The sequence below is a fragment of the Phyllostomus hastatus genome, unplaced genomic scaffold (assembly GCF_019186645.2).
Source record: "Phyllostomus hastatus isolate PE091 unplaced genomic scaffold, TTU_PhHast_1.1 phas_scaffold_78, whole genome shotgun sequence".
Lineage (NCBI taxonomy): Eukaryota > Metazoa > Chordata > Mammalia > Chiroptera > Phyllostomidae > Phyllostomus > Phyllostomus hastatus.
This window is the reverse complement of record NW_025334041.1, coordinates 55,904,029-55,927,006: the sequence shown is the minus strand read 5'-3', so window position 1 is coordinate 55,927,006 and position 22,978 is coordinate 55,904,029. Positions and strand designations below refer to the sequence as shown.

Sequence of the window (22,978 nt, the reverse complement as noted above, 5' to 3'; positions counted from 1 at the left end):
ACACTTTCTCAGCAGGCACCCAGCCTAGTAACAGCTGCAGTCTGAGTGGGCCCATGACTCTCCTCCCAAACAGAAGTGACTTTTCTGGGGTGGATGTCACCATGCTGAATATGCTCAACAGGAGAGACAGCAGCACCAGCACCATCAGCTCAGCATACCTGAGCAGTCGCCGCTCCTCTGGCATCTCCCCCTGCTTCTCTAGCCGAAGGTCCAGTGAGGCATCCCAGGCTGAGGGCCGGACCCAGAACGTGAGTGTGGCTGACTCCTATGACCCCATCTCCACTGATGCCTCACGTAGGTCCAGTGAGGCTAGCCAGTGCGACGGCCTGCCAAGCCTGCTCAGCCTCACACCAGCCCAGCAGTACCGCCTAAAAGCCAAGTACGCCGCTGCCACAGGTGGGCCACCACCCACACCACTGCCCAACATGGAAAGGATGAGTTTGAAGACCAGGATGGCCCTGCTTGGGGATGGCAGGGAGTCTGTGGGGGCTCTACCCCCTGTCCACCCATCCCGGAGAAGTAGCGATGGAACAGCTCACAGTTATAGCCGGCGCCCTCTTCTGCCCCAGGATGCACTGGGCCACAGTGTAAGAAGAGCCAGTGACCCAGTGAGGACAGTCTCAGAGAGCCTCTCACTGCCCAGGGTGCAGCGTTTCAACAGCCTAAATAGCTTCAACCCTCCAATTTTACCTCCATCCCTGGAAAAGCGTAACTTAGTGCTTCAGAATTACACACGGCCCGAGGGTGGCCAGTCCCGCCACTTCCACTCATCTCCTTGTCCTCCGAGCATTACTGAGAATGTCACCCTGGAGTCTCTAACCATGGAGACTGATGTGAACCTGAACGATGAGGATTTCTTGCCTGATGATGTGGTGCAGTACTTAAATTCCCAGAACCAAGCTGGGTATGAACAACACTTCCAGAGCGCCCTCTCTGATGATAGCAAAGTGCTCCACAGGAGTGGGCATGGTGACTTTGATCAACCCAGATTGCCAGACAGCCATGCCAGCCTACACTACAGTGAGCTGGAGCAGCCCTTCCCTGAAGCCAGCAAAGCTGACCTGCCCATTCAATGGAATGAGGTCAGCTCCGGCAGTGCTGACCTGTCCTCCTCTAGGCTGAAATGTGGCCAGCGATCCACAACTCAGCCAGCTCGAGCCTTTGGGTTATACAACAACATGGGTTCCCACCCACAGAATTCCTTGGGGAAAGGGGCTGGCCCAGCGGGGGTCTATCAGACCCTTGGGGAGCAGTGCAACACCTATGGCGGGCCAGAGCACCTGGTGGGCCACAATGGTGGGACTGGCACCAACAGAAATACCTTCCATGAACAGCCCTATAAGGTCCAGCAGTATGGTAACTGCCTCAGCAGGCAGCCCAGGGTCCCCAGCTCACTCAACAGTGCCTGTGGTACTGGGATTCAAGTGGCAAAGCTGAGAAGCACCACCATGCAAGGGAATGGGAGCCAGTCAAATTTTGGCCTATCAGTGGTACTCAATGAATCAGCTGGCAAAACAGTGAATGGCATGCCAATCCGATACCCAGTGGGACAAGGGAACTTGGCTCATCAGTTATTCAGTGACAGCATGCACCACCAGGGGGCGGGTCACCTGGGGCAGCAGATGCCAGAGCAGGTTAGCGTTACCTCATATATCAATGTGTATCAAGGACCAGAGAGCAGCCTGTCAGGGCCCCCCAATATTGGGGGCCAGCCATCAAGTTTGGCAGCTGTCAGGAGCTACCTGCCATGTGTTGGTTATGAAGGCAGCAGGCACCAGGCTGTGCCGAGGGGCAGCCTTACTCTGCAGCATAGTGACACAAGTCAGACCTGCAGGGTCAACAGCATCAAGATGGAGATGCAAGGGCAGCCCCATCAACTCTGTTCTAATGTGCAGAGTTACTCTGGTCAGTTCTATGACCAAACCATTGGCTGCAGTCAGCAAGACATGAAAACTGATTCATTCTCTATTTCAGAAGCCAACTGCCTGCTGCAGGGGGCCAGCACCAACGACTCTGAATTACTTTCCCCAAGTGCTAACCAGGTGACAAGCACAGTTGACAGTCTTGACAGCCATGACCTGGAAGGGGTACAGATTGATTTTGATGCCATCATAGATGACGGGGACCACACCAGCCTGATGTCAGGGGACCTGAGCCCAAGTATCCTTCAGAACCTTTCCCATAGCTCCTCCCGCCTCACGACGCCACGAACATACCTCCCATTGCCAGCACTGTCTGTGAGCACCACCAACATGGCCATTGGGGACATGAGTTCTTTGTTGACCTCCCTTGCAGAAGAAAGCAAATTCCTTGCAGTTATGCAGTAGGTGCTAGGAAAAAAGAACTGCCAACAACATGAACATTTAGGAGTTGAGAAGATTAAATTTAGTCAGTTGGGCTGGTTTGTTTTTTCTAGTTCTGTATGTATTTTAGCAATCTCATCTCAACTAACTGGGATGTGTTTCAAGTATATTCCTTTTATGGAAAAGGACTCTGAAAAACCCTAAAGTATTCTAGGGAGAAGCTGTCTTCTATTTCAGTTTGAGTCAGTATTGTTACACTCGAAAAACCATCTTTTAAAAAAAATACTGTAAGGCTGTCCCCTTTCTTAGTAAACCATTGTAAATGTGTGATGTGCATGTTCTTTCCTTTCGAAAGCAGGTCAGATGAAAGGATTTGACATGTTTCTCTGTTACTCAAAGGAAATAGGTGTTGGTATGCCTTTAACCAAGGGAGTAAATGTCCACCTTTAAAAAATTTCCTTTACGTATGCTCAATGTTTGCCTTGTTTTTTGTTTTTCTAATTCCCACACTGGGCACAAGAATGGTTAGTGAATGTCAGAACCTTTTCTGGGTGAACTGTAGCATAGATCCTAGATTTTTGATGTGCTCCCATCCCTAACTCAGTTCAGGGCATACTTTTGACAGTTACCACAAGTAGTAATTTGGGGCTCTTGAAATTAAATAGTTTGCTCACAGTTTGGGTTTAAAATTCTTCCCGTCCATAATATACATTGAGGCAGGGGAGTACATTTTTATGGTCAGTTCTCAGTTACCTACTTTGCCTCCTCTCCCTCTTTCTTCATGAGAGTTAAGTGCCATTCAGCATTGCAGGGAGAGAGAGGAAGCCAGTTGATGACACTCAAACACGTTGCTTCTTTCATCTGATCTAGTAAGTTAGGTAGATTATAGATTGAAGCTGTTGGGTAGAATTAGTTTGGGGTATATTTATGGGTTTGCTGTATTTGTTAATTAGTTCCATGTCTATCATTATTGTAGATAACTGAGAATTGATTATATGTTCTAAGTACCTAAGTATTTAAACAACCCCACAGCTGTCTGTCATTAACATATGTTAACCCCACTATAGTGAAGGACTACTATTCTAAACATGCTATTTTCAGGGATTTATAAAATTTAGTTGTAACAGAAAGAACTCACATACAATGATAATTAGAATAAATTGCTTCAACCATTTTTGATATTTCAGAAACCAGGTAGGATGTTTAGTAGCTGTATGGATGCCCTTTTATACCCTATCTATTAAATTCTGCATCCGCTTAAGAAGTTAAATGTCCTCTGCAGTTAGTCCTTAATGTGGGCTTAATCTGTCTTTTGTTTTATGTTAATACACTTAAATATTTTTAAAGTACAGCTACTTCCCATGTGCTGCAAGTACACATAAAAACATACTATGTGTACAGAGTACATGGATTATCTACCATTTTACTTTTTTAAAAAATATGTAAACTATTAAAATATTAACACCTGAGACTACTTGCTGTACTCTTCCCATTGATCTTGGAACTGGATTTATCCAAAGTGACTCATGCTTCAGTTGTGTGGCTTTTTACCTTTATTACTTCCATTTAAATTTGCATTAGAAAGACAAAATCAGGTATAATAAAATATTAGATAATAGAACATTAGGACCAGACCATTTTTCTGATCTTTATGTTCTCTCAGACCAAGTATCTCAGTGTGGAGGTAAACTTCCCTTTGGGACTTTGTGGCTAAGACAGTTCAGTTTGTCTTCAACTGAACGGATGTTCCTGAGATTACTAGAGGGCTGCTGAGATTACTCCTTCACAACCTGCCATCCTCCCACATGCAGCACCTTCTTTTAAATCAAATGATGCATCTGCTTTGGAATAGACCCCAGAAGCAAAAACAGCTACTAATCTCAGCTCAGTAGAGTCAAACCTCTATCACTTTTCAATGGGAAAAGCAAGGCTTTTTCTGGATTCCTCAAACAGGCCGTGAACAAGTCATAAAATCAGTGATCTGTTCCTTAAGTCTTTTTCTCCAAGAACCTCAAAATCTCCAGGGCCTAGTCTTACCTTTCATGCTTTTGTGGTTTAGCCCAGTCCCTGTCCTTCTCTATCTGAGTTCTTTTCTCCTTATTGTTCCTGAATTTGACCTGCATTTCTCAATTCCCCTAACTTCCTATATCATCTTTGCCCCATATAGAAGGATGGACAGCTATTGGGATAAGCACTGTTGTCATCTTGTGCCTCTGCTTTTTCTTTTAGTTTCAGATGATTCTCCAGGTTGTCCTGTTTCTTTGCTTTTTCTTTTCAAGCTGGTTTTCCTTGCTACTGCGTTTAAATTTGCAGGAGACACTCATATTTCAACTCAATATGTGGCTTCTCTCAATCTGGAAATCTCATGAGGATGGATCTTTTGTGACATTCAGTGATAGGAAGGTATTTTGGGGCCATCTAGGTGTCTTGTCTGGACGTGGATCTCTGTAGGTTTGGCATCTCCTGTGGCATGATGTACTCTCTCCCCCCAAGCCTCCTCCAACCTTTTCTCCACCGACTCCCTGGTGTCACATCCTACTTTGTAATGTAGGCTCATACATGGTATTCCTGTTTTACATCTTTGTTAAACATTTTTATATGTCAAACCATTTTGTTTTATTTTCTAAAGAACTAATTAGACTGGCCCTGCTCCTCATACATTGGCTTATCCTCTTGAGCCACAGTTTTGATTCTTATGATGTATGTGCCTTATTTTATGTTAATTGTGTCGATGCAAGGGACCATTTGGTGTTGCCAATCAGAGCTCACCGCTGTGCGCTTCCCAGCCAGCTGAGAGCAGATGATTGTAGCAGAGTTTGAGCTGTCTTGTAACCTCATTTCCCATGTTGTTTTTAACTAATAGGAGGATGCTCTCTTCTGACAAGTTACTGTTGTGTATCCTGCAAACATGTAAAATAAAATACAAGGTCATTTTTTTTTACTTTTTTAGATTTTTAAAAAATAAAATGTGTAACCTTTTTAAAAGAAAGACATGTAAATACATTTAAGTATTGTAGGCATAGTGTCCAGATTGTGGCTGGCCCCAGGCCCTCCTTGCATCTTCCTGCAGCTGGAGTGATGCCCCATGCCCACCTCCAGCCCAGGGTGGAGCTGTCACAGATGGACTTGACTTTTGCTTTCAGAACCACTTAGTCCTTTTGTAACAAAGAGCAAGAACAATGTTTCTTACAATGTCAATAAAAACCTCTTTGTACTGAATTTTTTAGTGGATTGCTTATTTACTTTATAGCTGAATGGAAACAGTACTTTCTTTGAAAAAATCCAGCGTCTGTTATTGGACCAAACCCTTCACACAGCAAACCAAGTGGACTGGTGCTCTGAGAGTCAGATCTCTCATCCCTCAGGTGGAGAATGAGATGCTGACACACTTGCTGGTGGGGGTGAGGGCATGTACCTGGACATACCACTTTTAACCACGATTATTTTTCTCAGTGTTACTGCTTTGCCAAATTCTATGCAGATGGATGTGAATAAAGGTAATTGGCTATCAACTTGTCCCTATTTTAATTATTCTCTCTTTTCAAAGGGTTTAGGGTATAACACATATTAACAGAAAGTCTGACATGGTATAAGTCTGTTTTTATGTGGTTTTTAATAACTGACCTCAGACAAATGTAAACGACTTATCTCATCTGTCTTATATTTTCTTTCAATATTATTCTCTAGGTTGTTGTAAAAGACTCCAGATGGGTCCCCTTCCTCTGTCTGAAAATCAGCCAGTATCCTGTGAGCCAGCAGCCAAGGGCATTGGTCATCAGTATCTCAGGGTGACAGTGATGAGTAGAGCCATGGTGCAATCACCTACATAGATGGGGATGCCTGCATGTGTCCCAGGGAGCTGCCCACCCCTCCTGTGGGTGAGGAAAGCTTCTCTGTTCTCTAGCAGGGCTTCAACAATTATAGGGATGCTTCATGCTTTTCTAATTCACAAGGGAGAATTTTTTCCCTTAAACACAAATTTATTTGCTTTCATAACTAGGTCCCTCACATAAGGTGTCCAAATGAATTCAGAACAAAAAATAGGAATTTATGCCCTGCCTTAGGTATAAATATTCAGTTTACAAATACGTATGCCATGTAGCAAGTCAGAATAAATAATAAATGGGGCTAATAGAAAGGAAAAGGGGGCATGGGGTGCGTGACAGACCCCTACAAGTCCATGTAAGCAAGGCACACAGGTACAACTAACAGCTTTATTTAAAAGATACATCCTGTGAAGGTTGCAGAGTTAGAGGTAAAATGGTGAAGCTATAATCCATGTGATACAAAGATTTATTATAAGTAATTTTGGGAATTCAAAGGTGCTATGATACATTGCCCAAATAAGAATATAAAAGAATGGGTGGAAAAATTAACCCACTGCCAAATTGTCATATTTATCCTTTTTTCTTCTAGGGGTTTCCCTTTATTTTCATGGTAGTGTCCCCCCTTTGGTTTTACTTGATTGTGCATTTGCTATTTCAAATACAGTCTAGGCTAATTCTTCCTTTAATTCTAATTTTTTAAATTGCATTTTACCAACATAGACCTAGTTTATGCCCTCTCTGCCTTACTTACTCAACTTCTTCATAATTTTAGGAATAGTAATAGAACCCAAATAGCTTTTATGCTTCTTTTCTTTTGCACATTGTGTGACCACAGGCATTAGCCCATACTCAGCCAAGAGAGGCATGATGCCCGTACTCAGCCAAGAGAGGACTCTTAGGTTCTACAAATTTTCTCACCTATCTTGAATCTTCATATCTTCCCATGCTGCTTCCACCTTCCTCAACACCCAGTGGTAGGTTATGATAGTCCCGGCCTTTAGAGAACTTAGTTTCTCTAGGGAAATCACATAGTTACATATTCCATTAATTCACAGCACTGCTGGATATTTAATATTCCATTCACATTTTTTGATAAGAACTGGAGACAAGAAGGTGAATAAAGTATATTGTATCCATAAGCCTGAACCTAATAGTAGGGATGGACATAACCACAGAATACAGTGGCATGCCATATGGAAGATGTTAAAGGGGAAGTTCTGTGTGGGCCATTAACCATCCAAAGTGCATATAGTAGGACCACTCAACCTCAGCATTTTGGGCCAGCTAATTCTTTGTTGTGGGGAACTCCTATGTACTATTGAATGTTTAGTGGCATCTCTGTCCAACACTCACTAAGATGCTAGTAATATTCCCCCCCAACCCAAGTTGTAGTCAACAAAAATGTTTCCAAGGCATTGCCACATGTCCCTTGGGGAGAAAATGGTTCCAGGTTGAAGCTCAGATTTAAGAAATGAAAATAAAAAGAGAGAAACATACTGCAGGCAGGTGCTCAGAAGAGTAATTCATGTACAGACCCAAACTAGAGAGTCTGGTACTAGAGACGGGTGACAGATAAAACAAGTGTAAAATGAAGAGGACTGAGGAATAAACCCCAAGGAACCCTGTTTCCATGGACTAAGAGAAGGGGTGAACACATGTGAGCAGACCTGCCAAAGGAGATGGAGGTCAGGAGGCAGGAGAGGCAGGGTGGCAAATTTCAGGAGGTCACCATTGTCAAAAACAATAGGTAGATCTAGCAAAACAACGGAAAAACCCTGATTTTGAAGATTAAGAGAGACTGGGTGACTGTGGGGTAGCAATTTTCTGAGGGGTGGTTGGGAACAGAAATCAGAGCACAATAGTTGAGGACCAGACAACAAATACAAAGGGGATATAGTGGCTTCTTTCAAATAGCATGCCATATTTCATTACATTCAAGATGCCACCAATACTGACACATGTCACTCCATGTTTCTGTTAAGAAAGAAAAAGCACTGCAATTAAGCTATGACACAATACTTCCTGTCATGTGTACCAAGGTGGAGAAAACGTGCACCTTGAAGGGTAAGAAATACATATATCCAAGGGAAAGGAAAGGGATAGTGGGTCAAAGAGAGATAGGTGGATTTTTGTTGTGGTTGTTCCCCTTCTCTCCTTCCCTCCTTCTTTCATTCCTCTTTAATGCAAGATACTTGAGCGTTAATCACCTAATAAGAAAGAGGCAGAAGATGGGAGGTGGTTTATGTTAAGGAGAACAGAGCTAGCCTCTGAACCAACTGGATTGTAGGACAGATTGCCTGCTCTGGAATATAGGCGAGGGAAATGAGCATGAGGCAGGTTTTGACAGATGTCTGGAATGGGTATGGGAGGTGGAGAAAGTTGTGGGTACTCAGATGACATAGAGTTCTGAAGATGCAATGGGGTCTGGCCTGTGTCAGGAAGGCCAGTGAGCACAAATGAGTGGAGAGTGAGGAAAGGAGTGAGTGACAGGAAAAAGAACATGAAGCAGAGAGTAAAACACTCACTGCTGTGTCCCTATGGGATCTTGATTGGATTTACTGGGCATAAGACTCAGGTGGGAGATTTTTTTTATCTCTTCAGGAAAAAATAACTTTTAAAATTATATTTTGGCAGTGGTTGTGGCAGCATGTGAAAGAAGGGAGAATGGGAGAATGCCCTTGGAATGGCACAGGCTGCCCTGCTCCTGGGGAAGCAGGAGAGTGGGTAAGCAAGGGCCATGGTGAGCTCAACCCCAGTTTCTTCCCAGCCCCCATGACGGGGGCTCCAGCTAGCCCTGCAAAAGTCCAAGGTTGTGGGGGTTCTAGGAAGGACAAGGCCCTGCAGTCAGGGCTTTCTGTCACTGGCTCTTCACCAAGTAGGCAAGGAACTTCATTGGAATTCACAATTAATAGTGCTTCAGGGTTATTTTGTTTCAAGTTACATGACTTTAATAAAGTAACAGGCTACTGACTCAGTCTTACCTTTTTTTCCACCTGTGCCAGCCCTGCAGGCTCTGCTCATACCTTCCTCCTACTCTGGTTTCTCTTCTGCTTTTGCCTTCCCGGTGTGGCTGAGTGAGCAGTGACAGGCAGCCTGGCAAATCTCTGGCCAATCAGGAAGGAGTTCCAGCAGTGCTAAAAGCGGGCCAGCTTTGCCTGAGGTCCTTACCCTGGGGAGAGAGGCAGCTGTGGACTTGTGAAGCATTAGCAAGCAGGTAGGCAAACTGCCTGGATTGGCTTTGATGCTCTGCTGTGTTTCACAGGGTTCTTGCTGAAGCTCTATCTACAGAAAAACTTCCTAGTCACTCCAGGTAGACACAGCAGAAACACTATCCTTTCCCTGCTTTGGAAAAAGGTCTAGTCTTGGAATGTGTGCTTCTGATGCCAGTGGTAAAAGGTATATGGCAGCAGTCACTGCTTCCCTTGTTCTCTGCATGAACCATTGAAGTAACCCCCTGAAATGTGTGTTTGGTATTATTTAGGACCCAGTGCATCTCTCCTGGTGTCCTGCTGATGCCTTGAGTAACAACTGAGAGCTTATGAAGCAGTTTACCTTCTCTGAAGTCAGAGGAAGAGGAGGCAGGAAGAGAAGCAAGTAGCCTACCTGTGAAAACCTCAGCTGATGTAAAGGCCCCTAAAAAGAGGGAAAGAGGAAGCTTGCCCTTGAGAGTAGCCAAGCAACCAGTGGAGTTTGAATCCCTCTACCCCAGATCAGTGTTCTTCCTCTACAGTTGTGAAGCCTCAGGCTCTCAGAAATTCTAGGGCCCAAATGTGATCCATACTCAGAAGTTTGACTGCAGCTCTGCTGAGCTGGCAGATGCAGGCCCCCAGCCCTCAGGATGTGAAATGGCCAAGTACACTGAGGTGAGATTCACTGCATTCCCACAAGACAGGGAGAAAGCCACCTGGCATAGGATTATTGAAGAGTCAAGCCAAGGAATTTTTTGCTGTTTGGAAGGAGAGGAAGAGCTAGCTACCTCTCACCTCCTCTTCCCCTGCTGAGGTGTAGAGATGGAGGTGAGCCAGGGCACTGCAGAGCATGCAGAAAGAACAGAGCTGTTTCACTATCAAGATAAGGGTCTGTGTCTCCAGTGAGTCAACTGTATTTTCATTTGAAGGTTATTCTGACATCCCCAGATGTTTTTCCCAAAAGATACCTAGATGCATTTCCCAGAAGTAATTTTTAAGTAAGTAGTGGACTTGATATGCAAGAAAAATAAAGTTGGTTGACAAACAAAACTGTCCAGTGTGTATGTCACACTCAAGGAATGTCTACAATCTCTTCAATAAGACAGTCTTTCCCCTTGTACCTTGAATAATATCTCAGGCTCTCTGAGTGACTAACAGTTACAGATTCACTGCACAGGCATTTTGTTTCAAAAATTAAAAAAAATTAAATTACAGTTGATATGCAGTATTATATTAGTTTCAGGTGAACAACATAGTGATTAAACATGTATATAACTTACAAGTGGATCATCCCAGTAAGTGTAGTACCCATCTGACACCATACCTAGTTATTACAGTATTATTGGCTAAAATCCCTGTTCTGCACTTTACCTCCCCATGACAATTTTTAAACTGGCAATTTGTATTTCTTAATCCCTTTCATTTTTTTTAACCCATCCTTCCAAACCCCTCCCATCTGGCAACCATCAACTTGTTCTCTGTATATCTATGAGTTTGTTTCTGTCTTGTTTGTTCACTTATTTTTTTAGCTTCCACATATAAATGATATCACATGGTATTTGCCTTTCTTTGTCTCACTTACTTAGCATATTACCCTCTAGGTCCATTCATGTTGTCAAAAATGGCAAGATTTCATTCATTTTTATGGCTGAGTCATATTCTGTTCTACCATAGGTCAGTGTTCATCCATTTGTTTATCGATGGATACTTAGGTTGTAGAGAATTGCATGGCCATTCTTAGCCCTGCTACTCAAGAAACTCATTGCTCTGTGAGCAAACTCCACCCCATCTCCAGCACCTGCCATTTGACCTACATACTCCCAAACATGAAATCATGAAACATCATGATAAATATTTCCCCTAAAGTTCATGCAAAGAAAAAACCCCAAATAATCCATCCAATTTCCCTCCCCCTTGAGCAAAGATAAATGTGTCACTTGAATGGAGGTAACAGCATGACTCTTTCTCACCCACATCTGATCCATCTACAGGCCAGTTGCAAACATAGTCTCTCCAAGGCCTCCAAGACATTGAGGGAAAGAACAGACCATTCCATTGATCTAAAGACAGAAGGTCAGGGACAGCTTTTCCTTAGGTTGCCTTGACCTAGGGTGTCTTCACTTGCTGTTCAGTTTTAGATGATTTAGTATCACTCCCCAGCGTTCCAACTGAACACCAAATAGCTTCCAACATGTCAATGGTCCAGCTTGTTTGAAATGCATTTTGAGACTTATTCTAAAGCAAGTGGCTTTAACATTCAGCTAAAAGGAAGGTTTATGCAAATAAGTTGCTTTTAATCCATCTTTGCCAGCCATGTATATCAGGATTCTAGCTTCATTCAGACACAGGTTCTCCCCTTCAAAGAAGGATGCAAAGGGGGTCCCTGACATCATCCCCAGCTGGTATCCTGCAATTCAGTGTTGGCATTCTCCACCCAGATGGTGGTGCTAGAGCAGGCTCCCAAGTTAAGAGCTCAGGCTTCCATAAGAAGCCCCCACCTCAGAAGCCATCCTCAAGTTCAGGGGTCCCCAGGCCACTTGCACTTCTGACTGATTGGCTACAAATTGGGGGGTTTCCATGAACTCTTAGGTCAATAATTTTATAGAAGCACTCACAGAACTCTGGAAAAAGTGCTATATGTATGTTCACAGTTTTATTATAAAGGATGCAACTCAGGAATAGCCAAATGAGAGGATGCATAGGGCAAGGTCTTGGGAGTGCCCTGAATGCAGAGCTTCTGTGTGGAATCAGGTCCTCTCACCACCTTCTGGACACATCAATGTGTTCCCCAATCAGGCAACTCCACTGAACCTCAGTGTCCAGAGGTTTCACTGGGGTTTCATTATGTAGGCATAATTGATAAAATCACTCTCCATGTGATTCAACAAAAACTTCAGCCCCATCCCCTCCCCAGAAGTCAAGCTGGCTCAGAGTCTCAATCCTCTAATCATGTCCTTGTTTCCCCTGATAACCTGCCCCAATTCTGAAGCTACTTAAAGGCCACCGTGATTCACATTATGAACATAACTCAGGTGTGAGCCAAGGAGTTCATGAATAGCAAAGCCACTCTTATCATGGGAAATTCCAAGGGTTTTTAAATGCCCCCCCCTAATTTTATTATACTACAAGTGGCTTCTTTTTGGAAATGTCCAGACTGAGAAAGGGGAATGAATAGAACCAAGATGTGACTAGAGCTTTAAGGTCCTGGCTTATGTAAAAGAGCTGGCCCCACTAGCACCAGGACACAATGCCAGCACCTTCTCTGCCTGCTAGATGTGAGCTCATTAAGTCCTCTAGATTTCACTGTTCTCACCTGCAAAAGTGGCTTAATTATGGTGTCCACCCCAGAGTTGTCATGAAGAAGAATTAGGATTGTGGATGAGATGCCTAACACATGTAGCACCCAGCAAGCACTCACTGAGTGATTAATTTTGTTGTGATTTTTTTCTCCTTTTCCCAGGCTATGATTCCACATGATTGAAGAGTAGGAATAAAAGCCCCAAATGTGAAGAACAAGCAGGCTGGCTGGGTGCCCACAGGAAGAAGGTGGCTCCAGAGCTATAGGTCCTGACACAGGGATACATCTAGGCTTATGCCCACTAGCCAGCCCGCTTGTTCTTCAGTTCTGACTCACAAAGCAGGCAAACTTGTATACCAGGGTCATGTTCTCAGGGTTGAGAAGAGAACACAGCAGAGGTATTTTCATTCAAACCCACCTCAGAGGAACCAAAGAGTCCAAAACATCAAAAACAATTGATATTTTATACTATTGTCAAAGGTATGGTAGTTTCCTGATAAGGTTTATTGCTAGAATTCAGAATTCTTAACTCCAAAAGAGTAAAAAGAGTACAATGATTAAAAAAAAAGACATTTTATTATCACACATACACTCCAAAACACACACACACACTTTCACAATACAGATCTGTCCTGCAGCCCCTGCAGTCAGCAACAGCCATGCTGCCTTGTTCTGTTGTGAGAAATCCTGCCCAGCCTCACAGAGCCCTCACTATACCCCATTCATTCTCAACTACATCATTGGTGTGGTTTTGAAGATAGATGATCGCTTCTTATTGATTATTTTATTACAAATTTTGTCCTTTAGATGCCTCAAGTTTTAGAGTTTAGGATAAATTACTTACTATAGAATTCAAGAACATGACCCAGGGGTGAATTTTGTGATTAGAAATACACTGTAGTTCTGTGTAAAAAGAAACACTATTAATATTTTGATGTGTTTGTTCCCAGTCTTTTTGGTGATGTATTTTTACTAAAGACATTTATTTATTATAAAATGAATATACGTTCTTTGTGAAAAATAGAGAAAATGTCAGAACAAAGTAGAATTGATCTGTCATTCAACTACCCAGAAATAGATGCCGTTAATATTTTGTGATCTAATTATGGATCTTCCCATCACACTTAACATTTAATAATAAACATTTTTCAGGGGAGGCAAGATATAAGAGAAGTGAATGGAAGCCACACTAACCTCCTCCCAGGACCAATCTGGAATTACAACTAAATTGTGGAGAAATCACCCAGAACAAACAACTGAACAATAGTGACAGAGAAGCCTTATAACCTCAGACAGACAGAAGAATCAGCTTCAGCACTAACTGATTGGTAAGGAGTGCGGTAGAGACTCGAGTGGGCTGTATGGGCACCCATAGGTGGCAACACCGAAGGGATAATTAAGTGGCTGGTGGGATCCCTCTGAGAAGAATGGGGCCTAAACCCTAAGCTGGGATCCCCAGCCTAGAGCACCAGAGCCCAAAAAGTACACAGATAACAACCAGGGGAGAAAAGCCACAGGGTTGCACTCTGCCAGAGACAGGTGGTTAGAGATGCAGAGAACCATTTAAAGGGCCAAAATGCAAGCTCTTCTATTGCTATCACTTCCCCATGGCTCTGACAAAGGCAAGGGCAGAGTGAGCTAGAGATGCCTGATGAGAGATGGGGGATGGAAGCTTTGAAAAGAGGACTGAGAGAATAAATGTTGGGATCCTGGTGCTGAGTCTTCCCTCACTATGGCAGCAGCCATCCTGCTCAGGCAGACCACTCCCCTCCAAGCAGGAGATGCCTGAGGAGAAACAACAGCCCTGACACCAAGAGAGATTCTGTCCTGGCTCTGTGGTGCTTAAGCCTTACTGCTGAGTGCAGAGTGACTAGACTGACAACAGAACGTATGTTGTCAGCCTCTCAGCAGTCTGCCTAAGGTCAGATGGGGTCAACATCTGACCTCACTAGAGGCAAATCCAGAAAGAAAAAAACTGTGATAAATGCTAGAGCCTACCCAGAAAAAATCCACTATGGTCTTCTTCTCCATAATTAGTGATATTTTCTATTCTAAATGGCTTTCTGACATTCATTTCTTACCCAGCAATTTGTACATATAAGTCACTACAATTTATACTATAGTTTATTTTTCTCCTTTCTTATAATAGTCTTAATCTCTATACACCCTTATTAATTAATACTGGTTCAGTTGCTGTTGATAGTGGTATTGGTGGGGGGGGGGCAGATATTTTTGCAGATATGGGTTTGTTCCCTGGGCTTTGTGGTTTTGTTCTGGCAGCACCTACACAACAGCAAAAAGACATGGTGAACAGAGTGATCCTCAGTCAACCAGCTGGAGGACAGGACTCACTAAAGAATGACTCAAGAACAATCAAAACCCAATTACACCAAGAGAAACAAAATAAATGACATAAAGGGCATCCTAAGAGCAGCAAGTTTAGGAGATCAAAGAGACTACACAATTGAATCATTCAGATCTCCCACCATAGAATTTTACACTACAAACTCAGGCAGTCAGAAGAGAGATCAACCTAAGAAGCAGAGACAAACAATAAGAATCTCACAAACAATGGGAAGACAAAGAAATAAACCCCAAATGAAAGGAAAGGAGGAATCCTCAAAAAGAATGCTAAATGAAATAGAGGCAAGTCAACTATCACATACTGAGTTGAAAACAATGGTTATAAGGAATTAGACCACTCAATTAGGTCACTGAGAATTACCAAAAACAACAGGGAAACTACAATGAACTTACTATAGTTTCATGCAAACTATATCAGCATGACAAAGGAAATAGACACCATCAACAAGAATCAAGAGGAAATGAAGAATACAATTTCTGAATTGAAGAACAAAGTGGAAGGAATCAAAAGCAGGCTAAGTGAAGCAGAGGATCGAATCAGCATGCTGGCATCCAAGATGGAAAAAGACAGCCCTGGCTGGTGTAGCTCAGTGGATTGAGCACGAGCTGTGAACCAAAGTGTCGCAGGTTTGATTCCCAGCCAGGGTACATTCCTGGGTTGCAGGCCATGACCCCCAGCAACCACACATTGATGTCTGTCTCTCTCTCTCTCTCTCTCTCTCTCTCTCTCTCTCATCTCCCTCCCTTCTCTCTCTAGAGATAAATGAATAAAATATTTTAAAAAAAGAAAGTAAAAATTAAAAAAATTATTAAAAAAGATGGAAAAAGGCTCTCAGGATGAGCAAGAAAAGGAAAAAAGACTAAAAAAGAATGAACAGGTGCTAGGGGAACTGCAGGACAAAATGAAACATAATAATACCTGTATAATAAGGATACAGAAAGAGAAGAAGAGCAAGAGATAGAAAACCTGTTTTAAAAAATAATGATAGAAAACTTTCCTAATTCGATGAGAGAAAAAGCCATACAAATCCAGAAAACAGAGAGTCCTAATCAAGAGGAATACAAAGAGGTCCACTCCAAGACTCATCATAATTAAAATGGCAAAATTCCAAGACAGAGAGAGAATCATAAAGGCAGCAAAGGATAAACAGAAAGTAACATACAAGGGAGCCCCGATAAGGCTAGTGGATGACTTCACAATGGAAACACTGCAAGTCAGAAAGGAATGGCAAGAAATATTCCAAGTAGAGAAAAGCAAAGGTCTGCAATCAAGATTAGTCTACCCAAGAAGGCTCTCAATTAAAATTGAAGGCAAAATCAGGAGTTTCCCAGACAAAAGAAGGCTGAAAGAATATACTTCCACAAAACCAGACTGCAAGATATATTAAGGGAACTGCTTTAAGAAAAGGATGAGAGAGAGAGAGAGAGAGAGAGAGAGAGAGAGAGAGAGGAACACAGGTATGAAGTGAGTAAAATGGCAATGAATAAGTACCTATCAATAATAACCTTAAGTATAAATGTATTAAATGCTACAATCAAAAGGCATAGAGTACCTGAATGGATAATAAAACATGACCCACACATTTGCTGCCTACAAGACACCCACCTCAGAACAAAAGGCCTACACAACAGAAAGTGAAAGGTTGGAAAAAATACTCCAGGCAAATGGACAGGAAAAAAAGGCTGGGGTAGCAATACTTATAATAGATAAAATACACTTCAAAACAAACCCATAAAAAGAGACACAGAAGGACACTTCATAATACTCAAGGGAAGAATCCATCAAGAAGATATGAACATCATAAACATATATGCATCCAAAATAGGAGCAACCAAATATATAAGGCAAATCTTGGAGGACTTCAAGAAAGACCTATAGACAGCAAAACACTTATACTAGGGGATTTTGACATCCATTGTCAAAAATGGAAAATGGATAGATCTTCCAAACAGAATATCAACAAGGATATTGCAGCATTGAACAATACCCTAGGTCATATGGACTTAACTAATATACACATAGAGCCTTTCATCTTAAAGAAGCAAAACTACACATTCTTTTCAAATTGCACATGGAACATTTTCAAAGATAGACCACATGATAAGACACAAAACAAGCCTCAACAAATTCAAAAAAATTGAAATCATAGAAAGCAATTATCAGAACACAAGGGCCTGAAACTAGAAACCAACCTCAAGGAAAAAACTCAAAAACACTCAAACTCATGGAGATTGAATAGAATGATATCAAACAATGAATGGATCAAGAATGAGATCAAGGAAGAAATCAACAAGTTTCTGGAAACAAATGAAAATGAACTTACAACAGTCCAGAACTTAGGGGATACAGTGAAGGCAGTCCTGAGAGGGAAGTTCATAGTGATATAGGCCCACCTAAAAAAGATAGAAACATTTTAAATAAACAATCTAACCCTACATCTACAAGAATAGGAGGAGCAACAACAAACACAGCCCAGAATGAGTAGAAGGAAAGAAATAACCAAGACCAAAGCAGAATTAAACAACATAGAGACTAAAAGAACAATTCTTAGGATTGTCAATCTGAGGATTAATTCTGAGAATTAATTAATCCAGGAACTGATTCTTTGAAAAGATAAACAAAATCAACAAACCTTTAACCAGACTCATCAAGAAAAAAAGAAGAAGATCCAAATAAACAAAATCAGAAATGAAAAAGGAGAGATTACAACAGGTACCACAGAAATACAAAGGATTGTAAGAAATTATTATGAAGGACTATATGCAATGAAATTTGACAACCTAGGTGAAAAAGACAAATTTCTAGAAAAATATTATGTTCTAAAACTCAATGAAGAAGATGCAGAAAGCCTGAACAGAGCAATAACAGCTGACAAAATTGAAGCAGTAATCAGAAAACTACCAGCACACAAAAGCCCTGGACTAAACGGTTTCACGGGAGAATTTTACAAAACATTTAAGGGAGAGATGACCTCTACCCATCACAGATTATTCCAAAACCGAGGAAGAGGGAAGACTCCCAATCTCCTTTTATGAAGCCAGCATCATCCTAATCCCAAAACCAGATAAAGACACAACAAAGAAAGAAAGTACAGGCCAATATTGCTGATGAATACAGACACTAAAATCCTCAATGAAATATTGGCAAAGCACATACAGCAATACATTAAAAAATCATACACCATGATCTAGTGGCATTCATCCCAGGAATGCGACGATGGTACAATATCAGCAAATCCATAAACATAATACATCACATAAACAAAAGGAAAGACAAAAATCACAATCATATCTATAGATGCTGATAAAACATTTGATAAGGTACAGCACCCATTTATGATAGAAACACTCAGCAAAGTGTGAGTGGAGGGAGCATACCTTAACATACTAAAGGCCATATATGAGAAACCTACAGGCAACATCCCTCAATGGGAAAAATGTAAAATCTTTCCCAGTAAGGTCAGGATTGAGACAAGGTTGTCTGCTTTCGCCACTTCAATTTAACATAGTATTGGAAGTACTAGCGACAGCAATCAGACAAGAAAAATAAATGAAAGGCATCCAAATTGGAAAGGAGGAAGCAACACTCTCTTGTTTGCAGATGACATGATAGTGTACATAGAATATCCTGTAGTTTCCACCAAAAAACTACTAGACCTAATAAGTGAATTTAGGAAAACAGTGGGATATGTCAATAGTCAGAAATAGAAGGCAATTTTGTTCACCAAAAATGAAATATCAGAAACAGAAATTAGAAAAAATCCCATTTGATATAGCAACAAGAAAAATAAAGTACCTAGGAATAAACCTAACAAAGGAGGTAAGAGAGCTGTACTCAGAATACTACAGACCACTGAAGAAAGAAATTAAGGAAGACACAAACAAATGGAAGCATATACTGTGTTCATGGATTGGAAAAATTAACATCATCAGACTGTCCATACTACCCAAAATATTTTAAGGATTCAATGCAATATCTATTAAAATACCAGTGACACATTTCACAGATACAGAACACATATTTCAAAAATGTATATGGTACCATAACTGACCCCAAATAACCTCAGCAATTTTAAGAAAGAAAAACAAAGTCGAGGGATCACAATACTGAACATCAAATTATATTACAAGGCCATGGTAATCAAAATAGTCTGGTACTGGCATAAGAACAGAGACATAGAATATGGAGCAGAATAGAGAGCCAGAAATAAACCCAGGTCTCTATGGTCAATTAATACTTGACAAAGAGGGCAGAAACATAGAATGGAGTAACAATAGCCTCTTCAAAAAGTGGTGTTGGGAGATGTGGACAGATAAATACAAAAACATGAAACTCAACCTCCAGCTTACACCACACACAAAAATAAACTCAAGATGGATAAAAGACTTAAATACAAGTTGTGACACCATGAAAGTCCTAGAGGAGTACACTGAAGGAAAATCTCAGATATTCCATGCCCTAATATTTTTACCGATATGTCTCTTAGAGCAAGAGACATAAAGGGAGGAATAAACAAATGGGACTTCATCAAAATAAAAAGCTTGTGTGTGGCTAAAGAGAACATCAGCAACACAAACTTGGAAACATCCACATGGGAAAATATATTTGCAGATGATATCTTAGGCAAGGATATCTATGTTCAAAATATATAAAGAACTGACACAACTCTACTCCAGGAAAACAAACAATCCAGTTAAAAAATGGGCAAAGGACCTAAACATACTTCTCCAAGGAGGACATACAAAGGGCCCAGGCACATATGGAAGGATGCTCAGCATTATTAGCCATCACAGAGGTGCAAATTAAAACCAAAATGAGATACCACTTCACGCCCTCAGAATGGCCATCATAACCAAAACAACAAACAAGGGTTGGCAAGGTTGTGGAGAAAAGGGGACCTTAATACACTGTTGATAGGAATGCAGGCTGGTGTGGCCACTGTGGAAAACACTATGGAATTTCCCCAGAAAACTAAAAATGGAACTGCCTTTTGACCTGGCAATTCTACTGCTGGGATTATACCCTAAGAATCCTGAAACACTAATTAAAAAGAACCTATACACCCCAATGTTCATTGCAACACAATTTACAATAGCCAAGTGGTGGAAGGAACCTAAGTGCCAATCAGTGGACAAGTGGATTAAAAATGTATGGTACATTTACACAATGGAATATGCAGCAGAAAGAAAGGAGCTTCTATCATTCACAACAGCATGGATGGAATTGGAGGGCATTGTGCTAAGTAAAATAAACCAGGCAGTGAAAGACAAATACCATATGATCTTGCCTATAAGTAGAAACTAATCAACAAAACAAACAAGCAAGCAGAATATAACCGGAGACATTGGAATAAAGAACAAACTGACAGTAGCCAGAGGGGAGATGGGAAGGGAAAATGGGGGGTAAAGGAAGAAGGGTCATCAAAGAACATGTATATAGGACACATGGATAAAGCCAAAGGGGCGTAGGATGGAGGGTGGGAAGTGAATATGGCTGGGATGAGGGGGAGTGGTGAGGTGCAAATGAAGACAATTGTACTTGAACAACAATAAAAATGATAATAATAGGTAACAAACATTTTGCATGTTATTAAGAATTCTTTATTAACATGTGAGTGTAGGAGAGCATGAGAGACCAGTGATGGGCATGAGGAGATGGGAGTCTTGCTTCCATGCCAAGATCTTTCTACCTCTTAGCTGAAGGCTAGCCAGTTCTTTCTTTTCTTGAGCTCTTACATCTGTAAAATTATAAACAATTTTCACACCCAGCATAAAGTAGAGAAGAGGTATATGAAAGCCACAAAATGTATTATGGCTATGGGTAAAATGGGTGATAATGGAAACATGTAATTAATGAAGAATACTCATTAAAGATGGAGTCAAAAGAACACAGGCTCTAGGATTGAGACCAAGTCAGTTCATCCCTAAGTTCCCCAGGACAGACAAAGATGGTTGTGATGGTGAAAGAACATGCATCACAGGCTTGTGAGGATGAAATGGATAACGGTGTCTGTGCATTGATCTTAGAGCACACATTGATATTTCTGCAAAGTTGCCATGTTCCCCAGTTGCTCAGGACCTCAGCTTACTTGCTCAGGCCCTGGGTGGCTGTGTGAAAATAAAGTGAAACACAATTATGCAGGGATTAGCTGCAGGAGTGTGAGCATGAAAGGCTGGGTGTACACTGATGGCAAAGTGCCCCAAGATCTCAGCACTGGAAACAAACACTTGCAGCTTTCACCACACTGCCTGCTCTGCTGTCACTGTCGTAAGGTCCAGCCACCCTACACTTGCTTCCACAGCCACTGGCAGGGAGAGTGAGGAGGATGCCAGCCTCTGCAGTAGCAGAGTGTCCATTCCTTGTCATTGCTGCTCTGCCAGTCAACTTCTTGAGATTCTACACGTTATGTTTGTTTTCTGGTCCTAGCAGATCTGTGCCCTGGCTGTGGTAGAGGGAAGGGGGTATAAGACCAGGGGCTGAGGGTCTGGGGAGAGCAGACTGGCTGGATGGCCCTGAAGTGTAAGTCACCAGTGTTTCTTGATCCTGGAAGCCTTCATATACTATCCTGAAGATCAGATGGTCTGATGAATCCAAAGGCTGGGCAAGTCTGAGGAGTGGAACTTTGCATGGCGTGTTCTGTGATGGAGACAATTTGAGTTGCTTAAAGCACAATCAACTCTCACATGACTTGCTAATGGGTTCTGCAGACAGTTGCACCCCTCCATGCCTCTCCCGTGCTGTAACCCTTATCCTGTGCTTCACTGTCCATTGTGAGTCCCCAGTCCCTCACCTCCTCCCTCAGCCCACCTCTCCCATAATTTCCCCTAACCCCAGTGCTTTTTTTATTTGGTTTTGCATCCAGGGTCTGCATGTTAACACTGTCATGCCTAATGGCTATCTCAGATTAGCCCTTCATGCTAAAACTGCAGGGGAAGTTGGTCAGGTTCAGTGCCCTTCTTGGGTTCATAGCATTTCCTCCAGGCAGCAGAAGAGATGAGCACAGGCCTCAGGACTTTCAGAATTAACCATCCAGAGTCAAGAAATAAGAGTAAATAGATGAGACAGCAAGGGTAAAGTGTGAGGGAGAGGCTCTATCTGCCCTGACATTCAGCCTGGCAGAAAAGGAGATGATGGCTGCCATTTTGAAAAGAAAAGACAACTTGACAGTATTTATTGAGTACTTATTACCAGTATATGTCTAAAAGAACAATAAGCCTTGTCTTAAGGACCTCACAATCCACATAGAAAGAAAGAAAAACATGCAATAATTACAGGAGAGGATAAGAAGTATTTCTAGAACAAAGGGGTGGGTGCTGTAGGGGGACACCTTTCCCAGCTCAGCTGCAAGGTGCAGGGTCCCCAGTGATATCTTCTGGTGCTGGGTCCTGAATTGGGTGCCATGGGCCAGTAGCAGGTGAGGCTGGGCAAGGGAGGGAGGGTTTCATGGCTTTGGGAGCCATCTGGAGGCCTGCAAAAGGTGTCTGAAGCTTGGTAAGGTGGGGAAGCTGTAGTTTCCTCTTCTCAAGCACAGATCCAGGTGGGTGTCAGGTGGCTTGAGGTGACTTAGTCTACCCAGACAGGATCCCAGGAATCAGGGGTTTTATTTTTTTCAAAGAGAAGCTTGATCCACTAACCACTGGAATGTGTAGGGGACTTCTTTTTATGGCAGAGGTATCACCTGTGCTATTTGCATCTATTTTTCTTCATGCAGAACAAAGTCAGGGAGGGGTTGTTCTTTCTCTCAGAAATCAGCTTGGGATTGCAGACAAGGTGAAGAGTGTCCAGCAATTCTTGGTCATGGCACGGAGGATCCTCTAGCCTCAAGTAGCTCCAGGGAACAGCCAGGATTTCACAGGCGGCTGGTGACAGAGACCAACCCAAGATGGCCGGACTGGTGGTGCTGGTGTTGGCAGGGGTTCATTATGAGAAAGTATCCTTCCTCAAGAACACTGGAACTAAGATCGTTTCTGGGAATGCTGTGAGTACTTTGTCTCCAT

At 42.2% G+C, this 22,978-nt stretch overlaps 1 protein-coding gene across 1 annotated transcript in view; it reads left to right on the top strand.

Annotated features, from left to right (window-relative positions):
- Window positions 1–5,815, top strand: part of GLI3 (GLI family zinc finger 3) — a 284,734-nt gene extending 278,919 nt beyond the window's left edge. The window contains exon 15 of the mRNA XM_045827801.1: window positions 16–5,815. Coding sequence (XP_045683757.1) covers window positions 16–2,327 — 2,312 coding nt within the window. The 3' untranslated portion in view covers window positions 2,328–5,815. The remainder of the gene's footprint in view (window positions 1–15) is intronic.
- The last annotated feature ends 17,163 nt before the right edge of the window (window positions 5,816–22,978 follow it).